We start from the raw sequence: 17352 nt of genomic DNA, 5'->3' as shown, positions 1-17352 counted from the left end.
TCTGCGGTGGCCGTCCTGGTGGGGGGAGGGGGGATCCGCCCCGGGAAAGGGGGGCTCCATGGTGGCCTGGCCCGCGATTGAAGCCTACCGATCGGCGGGTGGGCTGGTTCCGTGGGGGGCCTATGTTCCTCCGCGCCAGCAGGGCTCTGCCACATTGCCTGGGGGCCAGCGTGGAACGGGAAACACGTGCTTGCGCCAACTCGTGCCGGCCGTGGCGCGCTGGCTTTCAGGCACCGGAGCTGTGGAGACCACTCCTGTGCCATACTAGCCCCCTGGGAAGGGGTGAACAGCTGCCAGATGAGGCGCGTTGATGCCGTAGTGGCTCGCGCCTTTTTACACGCCGGCGTGAGAACTTGGCCGCAGGATTGGAGAATCTCGGCCCAGATCTTCAAATCACTTGCACTGCTCCCTGGTTGAAGGATCTCACAGGTTCACCAGGATTTCTTTACCTTCCCGTTTGCCAGGAATTACACCCACCCCTTCCCCACCACACCGACAGTTTTGCCCAGCATCACCACATCTCCACTCAGACACGTTCACCGGCAACCCTGCTTCCTCAGGATCCCTACCCCAAAGTGTCCCTTAGAACCACCCCGGAGTGTTGGTCACCCTCGTTTGGAGTTGGGAGAACCAGGGAGAGTCTAGCTGGGATTTGGGAAACACGCCCCCCTTTTCATGGAGAAGCAGGCTGGATTTGGCACAACCAAGGAGAGGCTGAGCTCGCAGTCGACTTTCAAACCAGGTGATACATATTCCATCTGCTCTGAGAGTTTGAGTAACGTAGAGTGTCAGAGTGTCAGATCAAGGCGTGAAATTCAAATGGAGTGGGAGTGATCCAGGGAAAAAGCTTGTTCTATAAACCTGCCTTTATACAATAAATTGAATCAGAGAGGGGGCGAGTGAGTAAGGTACTCCCACAACCTCGCTCTTGGAGATGGTGTTTTACCCATGATACCCTGGCCAATATTTAATCTCTCATAAAAACAGATCATCTGGTCATTGCTATTTGTGGAGTTTGCTGTGTGCAAATTGGCTCCCTTGTTTCCTACATTACAACAGTGGCTACACCTGGGATGCCCAGTCGCAACCTAGGCTGCAGCAGTGATCCAGGGCCCTTTGCCCTCTGACCTTTGGATCCTGGGTCAGATAGGCATCCCTTTCCATCCCCCATTCAAACCAGGCAAACATGCAGAGAATGTGTAGGAGGGAGTCTCTCCTTGATTCGTATGTCATTATCTCATGTCCACCTAGAAACCCAGTTGTTCAGCCCTGCCTACCCCAGAGTTACCAAAAAAAAAAGGCCTTGACCTCGGGGTCAAGTTTATTAACTTCTGATGATTGTCAGCTGGGCTCGCAATGTGTCTCACTAATGCTTGCTGGGAGATACATATATATTCATGCCCGGAGACTTGCCTCCCCCTGCAGGCAAAAGAAACACGTCCAGGCATTGTACTTTTTTCGAATTAAACAAAAGCATAGGTGCCCAGATTTCCCTGGAACATTGCCCATGGCCATGCCTCGTCCAATAAGAGTCGACTGGCCAATCACCAACCGGCATTCTTCTGTCATGGCGTATCAATTGAATTCCCTTTGAAATTTGGCGTTCTTGGATCTGCCTTGATGAGTGCAAGACAAAAAACTTTGACAGCGTGTCTCTCTTGTCAGCAATTCTCTTAATTCCCAATCCCTTCAGTTACTGTTGGTCTCAGAGGTATGGAGAGCCATGGAACATCACTTCTCAGCGTCAGGTTGTTACGAAAGAAAGAAAACCGTAGATCTGTGAGACTCGGGGGAACCAAGGCCTTAAAATTGAACGCTGCCAATCTGTTATGTAGAAAACACTTAACAGTTCGAACAAGTCTTGAGAGAGTTTAAAGCATTATTCCAAAAGGGTATAAAATAAGATATGTATATATAAATACACATAAAAATGATCAAAGTAATGGTTAAAAAAAAACATACATTTGTCCAACAGAAATGTTATGGGTCGGGTGAAGCAGGAGTTTGGGTTCCAATTTTTTGGTTGGTTTCAACTTGCATCTGGCACTCGAATGTGCGGACTTCCTCCAAAGACAAATCTGTGAAAAGGTCAAACAGGTTGCCGACTGTGGTCATGGATTCCTTCAGTCAGTTCAAGGGAGGAGGACAAAAGGAAAGTTACAACAAGGAGCAGCTGTCGCATTAACGGTGAAGAGGCAGCGAGAAATAGTGGGTGTTAGTATTTTTTATCGGAAAGAAGTTGAAAACCCCTCCCGATTGGGAGGGAAGAAAAGATGAAATCGAGGGCTTTTCGGAGATTGGCAGCAGGTGGCCAGAATACACTGGTGAGTTTTTATTGAAGATCAATTTGCAGCGTGAAGATTGCAGCGCCCGTGTTGAAATTGCTGGTTAGTCAGTGAAGGCGTAAGCTGCAGATTCAGCCATCGAGAAGAATCATCTCTTCAGAGACCCAAAGATTCAGCTCCTGTACACTGATGCGGCCGGACAGTGGACTTATCCATCCAGACTAATAGATTCATTGTGCAGAACGGGGTACGGCATTGTAAAATCGGCAGGCAGGAAAAGACCAACTGGTCGGCCGACTGTTCCTGCCCCACGCGTCAGGCTGATCAGAGAATCTTAACTAAATGTTTTCCTCCTTGCCCTCCTCCCCCCCCCCCCCCCCCCCCCCCCCTCGCAGCCCTGTCCAGTTTGCTCTTCAACAACCAGAAGGAGCAGGTCACTGCTTTGCTGTAGAAACTGCCGGAATGTTCACCCTGACGGTTTCAATCGATGAAGATTGAACCGGTTAACCTCGTTGGATTACCACCCAGGCAATGGTGAAATCCTACCTCATTGCCTCCAGAATGAATCACTGTTACCACCCTCACCGGAGCTAACAACTTTTTGATTTATTGTGGTTAAAGGAACAATCCTATGGTCAATTTCACCAACTCATCCTGGACAATTTTATCCCTCAGTCAATACAACCAAAGAAAGAAATCGGTCATGTGCCCATCGCTGTTCATGGGATCTTGCTGTGTGTATGTTGACTCCCAATTTTGGGAAAGGCCCAATATGGGGCACAAGCTTCCCTTTCTTGAAATCTGTGCATATTGAAATGGAGCCACTGTGTATATAATTTTTAAATCAGTATCGGCTTTTCGCATTGCACCTACTACGAAAATATTTTTAAAATGGTACGTCTAAAAGTTCAACTTAATCGGACTACAAAATAATTCCTACCCCAAACGGTGTTATTTGGAAACGTTGAAATGCACTTTTTTTTTTAAAATGGGGGCTTTTCTGCATCAAATTGGAATTCAATTTGAAAAGATAATCTCAAAATAAAAGGCTAAAATCAGTAAAAGTGAAGAAGCTCCGCTGGGTCATCAGTAAAAAGTATCAAGCTCGTTCGTCAATGTCCTTCAGGGAAGGAATCCTGCTGCCATTACTATGGTCTGGCTCATTGGCGATTCCAGTCCCTGACCACATGGTTGGCGTTCACCTGATTTCTGTAGTAACCGGTTAGGGCATTTAATTAATTCAGCAAACTTCGGGTAACTCAGGAAGGTAATAAATGCTGGCCATGCCAATGATGGTGACAGTGAAGAAAATTCCAATAGTTAACTTTTAGTTGATAGCTGTTCAGGTAAGGAGTTGGTGGCGTACATATAATGTTGCTGGGCTAGTAATCCAGAGACCCCGGGTTATGTTCTGAGGATCAGGGTTCGATACCCAATGCAGCAGGTGATTTAAATTCAATTTTGGGACGGCATGGTGGCACAGTGGTTAGCACTGCTGCCTCACAGCGCCAGGGACCCCGGTTCGATTCCGACTTCGGATGACCTTCTTTGTGGAGTCTGCACGTTCACCCAGTGTGTGCGTGGGTTTCCTCCGGGTGCTCCGGTTTCCTCCCGCAGTCCAAAGATGTGCAGGTTGGGCGGATTGGCCATGCTAAATTGCCCCTTAGTGTCCTAGGTAATGGGCCTAGGGGGAGTGCTCTTTCATAGGACCTAGGTGGGGTGCACCATCAGAGGGTCGGTGCAGACTCGATGGGCCGAATGGCCTACTTCTGCACTGTAGGGATTCAATGATTCTATGAGAAGAGGCACCATTTTGAATGCTGCCCATCTTCCATATTCCAGGCACATCCGGGGCATCAAATATACCATTTATCAAACTGCAACTGTGTCATAATGCAGGCTTTGGGAAACTTATAGAAAACATGGGAATAATGGCAACTCTCAAACACTTATTTCTTTTGACACATTCCTGGGGGAGCTTTCTATCCTGAAATGGTCACCTCTCAGCGTTGGCAAGGCTCTTTGTTAAAAGCTCGGAAAGTGTGCACTGATTTCGGCAGAAGCTCCAGCACATCGGCTGAGGGTGAGATGGAACCGGCGGGGGAATCACCTACCACCCAGCTGCAGGCGAACAACTCCACTGTTCAGAGCAAACATCGCCCACCCCAGAGTTAACACCCCCTGCTCAGAAAGCTGCCAAAGCAGTCGGCAGGAATTCTGGTGCTTATTTAAACTTGAAACAAAAAAAAAAGGCCCAAAGAAAACTGCCCCGAATACGCGCGCCTCTGGAAAGGCCCATTGAGGGAGGGGGGGAATGGAAGGGAGGAAGTCTGGCCTGAGCATCGGCCCTACACTGACGATCTCACAGCTTGTCGAGGTGCGTCTGGCAGACATTTTCTGCTTAAACCTCTTTAAACGAGGACAGGCTACACAGAAAAAGATGAAATGAAATGAAAAATGAAAATCGCTTATTGTCACGAGTAGGCTTCAAATGAAGTTACTGTGAAAAGCCCCTAGTCACCACATTCCGGCGCCTGTCCAGGGAGGCTGGTACGGGAATCGAACCGTGCTGCTGGCCTGCCTTGGTCTGCTTTAAAAGCCAGCGATTTAGCCCAGTGAGCTAAACCAGCCACAGATGAGGCCAGGACGTCACCTCGAGGAGTTGCCAAATACAGGATCGCAGCCCAGACCAGGAATCAAGCTAACATGCCCACAGCTGCAGTTGGAGAACTATAGATTATGTGGGAACAAACTAACTTTGGAGAGACAAGACCCCTTAAAATGGGAAGGGGGGGGGGGGGGGGTGTTCAAGGGGCAAGAATAAAATTTACATGGTGATTAGGCAAATTGTTAATCGGATTATACTGCTATTAATCTTGCCTATTTAAATATGCATCACATAGCAAACCATTTGTATAGTTAAAACCTTGAATTATTTCTCTCCTTCACGCAAATTTTGAAATGCCCACCTCCACAAGGAGATTTGAATGATTCTTCATATCTGTATTAGCAGCATAAAAACTGGGCACGATATCCACTGCTTACAAATCTGCTTTATTGTCCCACCCTCCGTCTCCTGCACCATAATTCCAGCACTACAAAAGCTCTCATTAAGGATTAAGTTGGTCCCGAGGTCTATTTAATTAGTTGGAATGAAAGGCTTAGCATTTTATCCATTTAACTTTTTTCTTATTTACTGGCGGGACGTTGGGAGTTTCTGGCTTCGGCCAAAGTTTATTGCTCAAACCCAATTGGCCGCGAGAAGGAACAGGTGAGCCGCCTTCTTCCTATCATAGAATTTACAGCGCAGAAGGAGGCCATTCAGCCCATCGAGTCTGCACCGGCTCCTGGAAAGAGCACCCCACCCATGGTCAACACCTCCACCCTATCCCCATAACCCAGTAACCCCACCCAACACTAAGGGCAATTTTGGACACTAAGGACAATTTATCATGGCCAATCCACCTAACTTGCACATCTTTGGGCTGTGGGAGGAAACTGGAGCACCCGGAGGAAACCCACGCACACACGGGGAGGACGTGCAGACTCCTCACAGACAGTGACCCAAGCCGGAATCGAACCTGGGACCCTGGAGCTGTGAAGCAATTGCGCTATCCACAATGTTTCCTGAACCGTTGCAGCCCCACGGTGCTGTTAGGGATGGAGTTCCAGGATTTTGACCCAGCGATAGTGAAGGAAAGACCGCTAAATTTCTAAACCCTGTGTTAAAGTCTCTCGTAGTCAGCTGCACTGAAAAGGCTGAATAAAGCAGGAGGTTTGTTCCAGACAGTTCGTCATCTCCAATTTCCCCACAGCGGGTTTTGCTGTGGAAACTGCTGTTAAGGTTCCTATTGTGCGCTACCGTTATTTACATCCCCCAATAGTCCTCAAGCATGAAAGCGGTTTCCTTCATCTAATTTAGTGTCACCTCCTCTTGGTGGGAAATTATTATATTTGTATTTTCGTTCATTTTGGAAAGCGAGAACCGGTGGCAGGCCCTGACTTTATTGCCCGTCCACAACTGCCCCGGAGAAGGTGGTGGTTGCCGCAGTGTTGAATTACTGCGGTCCATGTGGTACAGGTGCAAACACAGGGCTTTTAGGGAGGGAGTTTAATTTTCTGACCCAGTGATGATGAACAATGGTGATACAGTTCCAAATCAGCCAAGGCTTAGCAGACTGATTCCTGGGATGACAGGCTGACAGGACTAGTCAGAGTAGACGCAGGAAGGATATTCTCGATGGTGGGGGAGTCCAGAACCAACGTTTTAACTCCAATGTCGCTTCAAGCAGAGAAACCCAACAATTTAAACGGAAACAGTGCGAGCATCAGATCTCGTGGGGGGGTTGCCTGCGCTTTTCCCGTTTTGGGACTCCTGTCAAGATGATCAAGTGCTCTTGTTAGCAGAGGTTAGGCAAGGAAAGCAAGAGATGACAACCATATTTATACCAAGATCTCCAAGGGAGCATCACATCCAGGAAAGAGCAGCACTGTGATATGCTCATTCGATACCCCTGTAGAACTAACAAGCCGGATTTCTGACATTTTAGTGCGAGCGAGCGATTAGCAGCAGAGAATGTTAAGAGCTTTGTTTCATTTGCCAGATCAATTTGACAGGAGACAACATGAGCTACAATTTTAATTACAGTGGGTCCACAGGTGTCCTGAGAATGAATAAGAATATACTGCAATGTAATCCACAAAGCAACTTCAGCATAATTCTATTACATTTTCTTACCAAACACACTACAACCAGAGCTCTCAAAAATAAATTCCAGTGCCATTTTCCAGTGAAATCCAAGTGCACAATTAATTGCAAGTTGCCCTTTCATTGGTATCAATGTAATCACTTGCTGTTGTATAATCGGAAGGCTTGAATAATGCTCATGAGTTGTGACTAAGGGCAACATTTGTCTGCCATTCTACATGGCTGGTGAAGTGAATTTATGCAGAAGCCCTCTTCAGCTCAATTCTCCGCACAAAGTAATGTTTCAGAGGCTTGCAGGAGGATTACAGTCCAAGCTTAAAAAAGCAACAAAGCCAATGCTTCACTGAGACACGGTCAAAGGCAAGGGAGCTAACAAGCATGAATCTGTGTTTTCAATAAAAGAAAGCGGACGATAATGACGCCACAATAACCCGTGGTGCTCTTTTCTGACATTTAAATGCTCATTTTCTGAATGCTTCGATATCAAGTTGTTCAAGTGATTGCCATGACATTCTGCACACCTCCTCTCACTTTGCTGTCTCTCTCCTTGCGCCAACCTCGCTGATGAGGAACAGTTATTATAACACACCAGTTCATCGTGCTTTGTTGTAGCTTCAGACTTCCTCAGCATGGAAATAATGCACATAAAATATTTAATTGGATGATCTTTTTGACAACACTAGTGGATGATGGGCTGCTGTGTGGTGTCTATCACTGACTGACTGAAGAGGAGAGGGGGGGGGGGGGGGGCTGGAGGGGGAGCTCAACCAGCCTTTACCAAAAAAAGGATTAGAACATTTCTGAGTGAAGTTGTCATATTTTCCCCCGGCCTTGTAATGATGGGCGGCACGGTATCACAGTGGTTAGCACTGTTACGTCACAGCGCCAGTGCCCTGGGTTCGATTCCCGGCTTGGGTCACTGTCTGTGCGGAGTCTGCACGTTCTCCCCGTGTCTGCGTGGGTTTCCTCCGGGAGCTCCGGTTTCCTCCCACAAGTCCCGAAAGACGTGCTTGTTAGGTGAATTGGACATTCTGAATTCTCCCTCGGTGTACCCGAACAGGCGCCGAAGTGGGGAGACTAGGGGATTTTCACAGTAACTTCGTTGCAGTGTTAATGTAAGCCTACTCGTGACATTAATAAAAATTATTATTATAAAATGTGCACCGTTACACCAGTACAACTGTCGCTCCCCACATCACCGAATTCTGGAATTCTAAATGGAACCACAATCGCTACTTAGTGCGTCCGCTGCAACTGGGGTCCCAGCGTTGGAAAAGATGACAAAGGAAGCAGCGATTGACTCACGCTCTTCCAAGGGATATTTTCAGGAATCAAGCTCAAATGGCAAGAAATGAGAATTATTTCTTGGTCGGACAATAATGGTTGTCAACATATTTTGGACGTACGTCTGGAGGCTTCGTCACAGGGCCCCCCAATGACCTCACCCAAACAGCCTCATCACCAATACTATTAGGGCAGAGTAAATGAACAAAACATATCATTTTCTTCTAATTCCCCCATGATTTTTGCAACATGGGTTGCATCCAGCACTGGCCAACTGCTGACACCAGTCAGAGTGTTCAGAGTGGCATCTCTGCCCAGTTCAATCCAAAACGGGCACTGTGGTCCCAATGCGCCCTGCAGGCCACTAATTAGCATTGTAAATTACCTTGGCACAGGAGGACTGTCCCAGTTGCTGAGCAGAAATCCCAGGGGCGTTTGGCTGTTTCCATAGTGATGAAAGGGGTAGTGGGTCATGGACCATCATATTTAAGCAGATGGTACTCGGCCTACCACCACCCCCCCCCCCCCCCACCCCCCCCCCCCCCCCCCCCCCCACCACCACCACCACCCCATGTATCCATACAGTTGGAGGTCTGAAAACTGACCCCTCCCCAGTAGGATCTCTGTTGCCATGGTTCATTCTAACCTTGCATGGTAGAATATGTGTTACAATAAGCAAAAGAAAAACCTCCAGGTCTTTATGCTGGAGTTTTGAACCAAAGAAAAGCCGATCGAGCACAATGCTCCCCCCCCCCCCCCCCCCCCCCCCCCCCACCCCCCGTGTGCTAATTGTTAACACAAAGCTGCGGCTGGAGAAACAATCCCGAGCACACACAGACAGAGCCAGCACTGACGATCCAATTCTCTGCTGAAAGCATTGGCCACTTGACCCTCAGTTGAAACCAGCCCGTGAGCAGCGTTGCACCTCTGCTGACTGGCAGCTATTACTTTTAATGACTATCTTGCTTTGCCTGCACCTGATTGGAATGGCTTTTTTTGCTGGACCTGTGAAGCAATCTGCGGAGCGGCGAGTATCACCCGCGTGCTTACTGGATGGTTAATTCTCAGGGATACTCGCTGAACTGAGCCAACCAGCTAGAAGTCACTGAAACCGTTCACTGACCTTCGCACGCCTGCTGGGGATTTGTAGAGTGAAACAAGAAGGTACCACGGGACAGTGGGATAAATCATAGCTACACAGAATTGTTAGAGCACATACGGTGGCCCATTGGGAGTGTGCTGGCTCTCTGCAAGGCCGATCTAGCTGGTCCCACACCTGCTTACCACCCCACCCGTCACCCATCACACTTCCCGCAGCCCTGTCGATCTTTCTCCTTTGGGCGCTCATTCAATTCTCTTCAGAAAACACGACTGAATATGACTCCGGTGTCCTTTCAGGCAGCGTGTTCCAGATACTAGCCGTTCGCTGCATAAAGTATTGGCGGAATTGCTGGGCCCCCTGCCGCGGGTTTCCCGATGGCGTTTGAAGGCGGTGGCATCCTCTGGTCATGATCAGCCCATCAGGAGCAGCCCAGCCCAATGGCAGAAAGTCGTTGCACTCACCTCGAGGTCTGTGACGAGCTGAGGATTGACTTGTGCGCGCCACTCACTCGCAATCGGGTTTGATGCCGACACGAAGCAAGATTGGAAAGCCTAACATGATGCCGGTGGGCAGCTGTTTTAATGAGCATTCACAAAACGAATGATTGCAAATAGCGTTTGCGTCACCTATCAGCGGAATGACCGCCCTGCCGTTCGGAGAACGGCGGCCGGATTTTAGGCCGGTGGGTTTCCGAATTTTTGGTTCCCTCCAGATTCACCGTGTCCGTTCGCCCGCCACTAACCACTGGCTGGTTGGGAGAATTCAACCCAATGTCCCTGCTCTTCTACACCAACAATAGTTTAAGAATGGCCAGGAATGACTGGAAATGGTGCACGATGATCTCTACAATTCATCATGAAAGGTGGAACTTAAATAAATGTGGACAAGGTGGAAATTTGAAAAGTAAAATGTCAACGGAAGGCATCATTGAGTTTCTGCAGCATTTACGGATTCCAGTTCAAGGGAAGGCAGCTGCATTTGGTCGTGTGCCAATTACACAAAATCTGACCGTTGGACATCAAGCAAACTTTCAGTTTGCACAACTCACGGAGGGAGAATTAGCTGGAAACATAGCTGCCCGGCAAACATGAACCGCAGTCGAAAAGCCAGCTCATTTGTCCAATCTGCTCAGACTGGTTGTGAAATGTGTCGAAAATGGAAATGTCAAGGCTTTGTATGGGTTAGACATGGAGCACCTTTCCCACGGTGTGCTGGTGTGTGTGGGCGCCTTTGAAAAATAGGCTCTGAAAGACATATAGATTGTGAAGTTTGATTCATCTGCGCAACAGGTCTTGGAGGGAAAAAAGAAAATCACTTCAGGAGTCAGAAATGGATGTGTCAAATATGTAAAACAAGTATTCCATTTAAACAATGTTTAAATTCCCGTACCAGCCTCCCCGGACAGGCGCCGGAATGTGTCGACTAGGGGCTTTTCACAGTAACTTCATTGAAGCCTACTCGTGACAATAAGCGATTTTCATTTCATTTCATTTTTCACAAAACATAAAGATAACGATACATTCACCGATGCCATTCTCCCAGTGGGCAGCTTCTTTCGAAGCAAGTGCTGGTGGGAGATAGGGCTACTATACTTTGCTTAATTGCAGTTCCCTGCCGGGGAAGAAGTATTAATGAATTGGCCCGCGTTACCTTTCAGAACGTGCCTAATTGCTAACTGGAGGAACATCACAGAGCATGTTCTTAATTCTCAGAACAAATACTTTTCCCAATTATCACGGATTATCACGATTAGTACCTTTCGCCAGGGATTTTGTGCAATTCAGGAGAACGTAACTCCGTCGTCAGGACATGCGCACGTCACGTAGACTGACACTGACAATGATTGAATGCTGGCGCGAGGTGCTCTCCTTCACCAATATTCACTGCCTCCTCGAGTGTAAAAGATCCAAAGAAGTATAGGGGCCGCGGTTTTCCGGCCAATGGGATTCTCTTCTTCCCGCCGGCAACGCAGCCCCCCCCCCCCCCACCCCCCACGGGTTTCCCAGCGGCCTGGGGTGGCTTCAATGGGAAATCCCACTGACAAGGGCAGCAGGGTAGCATGGTGGTTAGCATAAATGCTTCACAGCTCCAGGGTCCCAGGTTCGATTCCTGGCTGGGTCACTGTCTGTGTGGAGTCTGCACGTCCTCCCCCTGTGTGCGTGGGTTTCCTCCGGGTGCTCCGGTTTCCTCCCACAGTCCAAAGATGTGCGGGTTAGGTGGATTGGCCATGCTAAATTGTCCGTAGTGTCCTAATAAAAGTAAGGTTAAGGGGGGGGTTGTTGGGTTACGGGTATAGGGTGGATACGTGGGTTTGAGTAGGGTGATCATGGCTCGGCACAACATTGAGGGCCGAAGGGCCTGTTCAGTGCTGTACTGTTCTATGTTCTATGTTCTAAGCGGCGTGAGGAGAGAATCCAGCCGGCAGCGAATGGCGCACCACCGAGAAACACCAGCTGGCGGATCGGAGAATCCAGCCCAGGGAGTTCCACTGGTCCCCCCCTGCCAACACTCCCCCCTGCAAGCAAAGCTGCCATTTGCCACATGTGAGATCTTGCAGTTCACAAACCTCAACATTTGCTTACACGATGGAAACCGCATTTTAAAACTAATCTATTGGTTGTGAAACCCTTGGGGCAAGTTGAGGATGTGATAAGGTAAGGGTGCCTTTCACCACCTCAGGTCCAAAGCACTTTACAGCTATTATGGGCGCGATTCTCCCCCTGGTGTACCTCCTGGCATGGAGGACAGCACGGGACAGTGCCCTGGCACTGCCAGGTCACTAATGCTAGGGTGACAATGGGGCACTGTCAAGGGGCAGGGCCTGAGAGGAGTCATGGCCATGAAAGTGGGATGAATTGGGTGGGAGTGGGGGGAGCCTGAAAAGGCTGGTGAAATGGGAGGTAGGGCCTCGCCGACCCCATGGCGGGGTATCACTCACTTGGCAGTGGCAAGGATGGATACAGGGGCGGTGGGAGCTTGGCCACCCTCATGGCTGTGTAATGTGGGTGGGGTTGGTGACCGGCCATTTAGTGATAGGGGGGGGTCAAGGGTTGGGGTGTTGTCCGTATCTGCGGGAATCCCAATTATAGGGGCTGGTTTGGCACAGGGCTAAATCACTGGCTTTGAAAGCAGAGCAAGGCAGGCCAGTAGCACGGTTCAATTCCCGTACCAGCCTCCCCGAACAGGCGCCGGAACGTGACGACTAGGGGCTTTTCACAGTAACTTCATTTGAAGCCTACTTGTGACAATAAGCGATTTTCATTTTCATGTCCATGTGGGGGAGGGGGAGGGGAAGAGGGGGAACTTCAACTTAGCTCTGAGATCGGGACACCCCATCTTGGAGGAGCCGGCCTTGCCGACGCCTTTAGGTCCCCTGACAGCGGATGGGAATCTCACTGGTATTCCCTGGGGAAATGGCACTTCGTCGTTTATTGGGAGAACCGCCCCCGATAAGCGCCATTAGATACAATTCTTTTTTTTATCTACAACAGGTTCGATGATCTGGATCTGGGCCCTTTTCTTAAAATTTGCTTTATTGTCAGGTGCGGCTCAGTTTAGGCTCAGTCAGACCGAGAAGACAAGGAAAGAGCAGAGGTGACCAAAGGCTCGAGCCGTTGCAATTTAAAGGGGTCACAGGTTTCTGAGAAAGTGTTTGACCGAAGTTTGTTTTTGCTGAGCGAGGGGGAGGAGCTGCAGGACATTCTATTCATGGATTCACTGTCCACAAATAATGCGATGGTGCTTCGGAATGTTACTTATAGCTTTGTAAAGTACTAACCTCACCTCGACAAAGAGATATATGCCTGAAGGTGGTTCACCCCTTTCCACACCTCCCTTCTGACCTTGGGTATCTCGATGGGGTCCAATAGAAAACCCACAGATTTCCACTCCTCTTATCTACAATAAGCATGTTCTGTAACCAAACTACACAATGGAAATTAACCTTAATCACATTAATTACTTGCAGTGGGATGGAATGATTCCCATGATACAGTGTGTCATTTAACTTGCTGGAAAGCAAATAGCATAGAATATTCTGAACAAAGATAATAATTTTGTCGGAAGGAAATGTCCATATCATCTAGCAGCCGGTGTAGGCCACTCGGCCCCTCGAGCCTATTGAGGGCCCCTCAATACTGAAGAATTGGCATCCCCGCTCTCGGGGGTGGGCACTCGTGAGAGGAAAAGAGAGAGGGCGCCTCAAGGAGCAGATTTGGCAGTTCCAGCAGCGCTTACACACACTGGTGGGCACTGGTGGGACTGCAAGGAGGCTGTGGGACTATGAAAATGTTGTCTTTTCCTGGGACGTCTCGAACATTTAGGCGGGGAGGAATTTGGCACCGTCGTGACGGGAGCAAGGGGGTGGGGTGTGGCTTTGAGGCCAGGCATCTTGGGGATGAGAGGGTGGCGGTTGTGCCCCTGATGCACACACAGGCCATCCCCGAAAGGTTTGCCCCACTCCGGCCTGTCTTTTTACCACTCTGCTTGAGAAATTGGCCGTCTCACGCTTGCCTGCCCAGTATTCCGGCAGCTGAGGCTGTTTGAGGCCCTTAGGTGGTCAATTAGTCACTTGGCTTTTGTTCCTTCCTCCCTCCTGGAGAACTGCAAATAGTTTGGAAGTGAAAGGAAGACGTGATTGATAACCTGATGAGGAATAAAAATCCCAGCTGCTGGCAGCAGTGAAGAGAATGTGAGGAAAAGCCCTTAAGCCTGGTCTACAATTGACTCGGGTTGGCGAGATCTGCTGATGATTCCAATGCTTAGAAACTGCTTCAACCTTTGGTGCAACATTTGCCAATTAACAATGAAACTGACTGAGTTCCCCCAAAGGATATAAATAATGCCGCGTCGCGTAGCAACCCAGTGTCAGTATTGATTGCCCTCAAGCCACAGTAACCAAAAGGATCTTATTAATACTTATTAGCCTAGGCTAATTTGGTGGGGCATTTTCAGCCATCTGGATTGACAGCGATTGATTGCTCGATGTTAGGATCTCCCTCCGCGGTACCTTTTGAAAGAATGCCTTGTTTGGAGGTTCGACCAAAGCTAATGCCCCCTTTTAAGTTAAAGAGAGACGTTTTCTTGCCATCTCCCAGGCAGGGTTGTCACACCTGGTTGAATGTGTCACATCACATGAACTCCCACCTCCAACTGCCCTTTCCCACATCGGCAATACTTCCATAACGAATAAACAGAAGATTTCAAATATAGGCATAATCGTATTTTCGTACTCTCAGGATCTTTCTCCCGGGTTGCTCAGAGCAGTCCCCAGGACATTAATCTTTAATTTCTGAGATGCCAGAGCTAAACTGTGGAATTGGAAAGCCTATTTATTTTAGTCTAGTCCAGTACCACAACCATGAACCAGTCCCTCTTGATGCCAGGTGCAATAACTCATTTCGCACCGCTCCCAACAAAAATGGCATTCTGACATAATGGAGCGAAGAGGACTTTACAACTCGCTGGGTAATGAATGCGTACAGACTAGGAGGGAGAAGGGGAAAAGAGCTGGGAGGCATCAGAGAACGGAGAGACGACTTAAGCTGTGAAGAGGGCTTGAGGAGTCTAGATGCCTTAAGTAATTATATTTGGCAGATAGAGTATAATGTGGGAAAATGTGGACTTGGTCCACTTTGGCAATAAGAATAGAAAAACGGCATATCATTTCAACAGGAGGGATTGCAGAACACTTGAGGTACAGAGAGATCTGGGTGTCCTGGTACATGGATCAAGAAAGGTTAGTACGCAGGTACAACAAATGATTAGGAAGGCAAATGGAATGTTGATGTGGGCAGTTATCTAACGGGGGGTAGATGGGACAGGCTGGGCCTGCATCCACTGGAATTTAGAAGAATGAGTGGCGATAATCAGAATATCTCGCACCTTTATGCTTGCAAAGCCAGGCCGAACACTCAACACACCATTATTTTGTTTTCCACCGTGCTGAATCAATAATAATAATAATCTTTATTGTCACAAGTAGGCTTACATTAACACTGTAATGCACATTCTCCCCGTGTTTGTATGGGTTTCACCCCCACAACCCAAAGATGTGCAGGTAGGTGGATTGGCTGCGCTAAATTACCCCTTAATTGGAAAAAATGAATTGGGTACTCAATGAAGTTACTGTGAAAAGCCCCTAGTCGCCACATTCTGACGCCTGCACAGGTACACTGACGGCGATTTCTGAATGTCCAAATTAGCTAACAGCACGTCTTTCGGGACTTGAGGGAGGAAACCGGAACGCCCGGAGGAAACCCACGCAGACACGGGGAGAACGTGCAGACTCCACACAGATAGTGACCCAAGCTGGGAATCGAACCTGGGACCCTGGCGCCATGAAGCAACAGTGCTAACCACTGTGCTACCGTGCCAACCATGCTGTGAAATTGTGCCAATCAGGAGTGGAACACACACCCCGATGCACAGTTGACGCAGAGTTTGGTAGCTCTGTCAGCAAAGATACTGTCATTTTCAAATCGGTGCGCAATTTCACAGAAAAATGACCCTACGCATTCCGGAAATTGAATTTCCCTCCTTCTTGTTTCAATTTGACTGTCAAAATAAGTTTACAGACTTTGTGACAGACAAGTGTATCCTCCTTCTGAGAGCAATGTGGTTTGCGGACAGAACACGAATGATGTGGAGCGAGGATGGACTCTGAGGGCGGGATTCTTCCATACCCGGCGGGGCGGGGGGTCCTGGCAGGACGGAGTGGCGTGAACCACTCCAGCGTCGGCCCGCCCCAAAGATGTGGAATCCTCCGCTCCTTGAGGGGCTAGGCCGGCGCCAGAGTGTTTTGCGCCCCGTCGGCTGGCGTGGAAGGCCTTTGGCGCCATGCCAGCCGGGGCCGAAGGGACTCCGGTGGCTGCCGTGAGTCCGCGCATGCGTGGGAGGGTCAGCGGCTGCTGACCTCATCCCCGCGGATTGCGCAGGGGGGGGGGGGGAGTTCACCTACGCGTCGGCCATCGTGGAGGCTGACACGGCCGACGCGTAGAAAAAGAGTGCCCCCACGGCACAGGCCCGCCCGCGGATCGGTGGGCCCCGATCGCGGGCCAGGCCACCCTGGGGGCACCCCCTGGGGCCAGATCGCCCCGCGCCCCTCCCCCGGACCCTGGTGTAAGCCCACGCCGCCAGGTCCCGTCGGTAAGGGACCTAGTCTACTCTACGCCGGCGGGTCTGGCAAAGAAGCAGCGGGACTTCGGCACACGACGGGCCGGAGAATCACCGGGGGGGGGGGGGGGGGGCGCTGCAAGCCCCCGGCGATTCTCCGACCCGGCAGGGGGTCGGAGAACCCCACCCTAGATATCCTTGGGTTAAACATGAATGATATCCATTACCAGAAGTTACTCATCTTGAGAGTTAATACTGGATTAACAGGAGTTGTGGAAGTACAGGCAGACGAAACTGTTCGTATGAGAGGGCAGGGTCGACCCTCGGCAAGAAGGGGAAGGTCAGTATTTTGAGCAAGGTTAAAGGTCATCTAAATACTGCAGACGCTGGAAACCTGAAATAAAACAGAGAAACAGTGGAAATACTCAGCCGGTCTGGCAGCATCTGTGGGGAGAGAAACGGAGCGAATGTTTCAGATCTTTGATGAACTGACTGTGGACTCACTGTCCTCTTGTGTACACTCCTGTCTGGCACTAAGGTGCCCAAAGTGCCAGATTGGTGCTGTTGGGATTCATTGGAAAATGGACACATTGAATCGATGGTCATGGAGCTGAAGCGTTGAATATATCTGCCAAAGTAGCCCACCTTCCTTCCCCACTTACAGCGTACAATACGAGAGAGCTCTGGTTAAGAGATATTGAGGATGCATTATTGCTTGACATGTGTTAAAAACAATTCTAATTGTTTGGATTGACTCACCACACCATTCATCAACCCAGGCAAAGGCTTGTCGATGACCAATTAGCAAAATATCCCTGATGACCTAAGACAAGAGGGAAAAAGAAGCATGATTGAAATCA

The 17352-nt window shown here is 49.3% G+C and overlaps 1 protein-coding gene across 6 annotated transcripts in view; it reads right to left on the bottom strand.

The window, feature by feature from the left end:
• The window catches only part of LOC119978209 (cytoplasmic phosphatidylinositol transfer protein 1-like), a 206723-nt gene that overhangs the window by 14067 nt on the left and 175304 nt on the right, over positions 1-17352 (bottom strand). For 5 of the 6 annotated variants that reach the window (XM_038819646.1, XM_038819644.1, XM_038819645.1 and 2 more), the window contains exon 9: positions 17252-17315. In XM_038819646.1, coding sequence (XP_038675574.1) covers positions 17252-17315 — 64 coding nt within the window. Of the gene's footprint in view, positions 1-1962; positions 2079-17251; positions 17316-17352 lie in introns of all 6 variants that reach the window. The other variant, XM_038819650.1, reaches the window with a different exon arrangement.

Source organism: Scyliorhinus canicula, chromosome 15 (genome assembly GCF_902713615.1).
Source record: "Scyliorhinus canicula chromosome 15, sScyCan1.1, whole genome shotgun sequence".
In the NCBI taxonomy this organism is placed as follows: Eukaryota; Metazoa; Chordata; class Chondrichthyes; order Carcharhiniformes; family Scyliorhinidae; genus Scyliorhinus; species Scyliorhinus canicula.
This window is presented reverse-complemented; position numbering and strand designations above follow the sequence as displayed.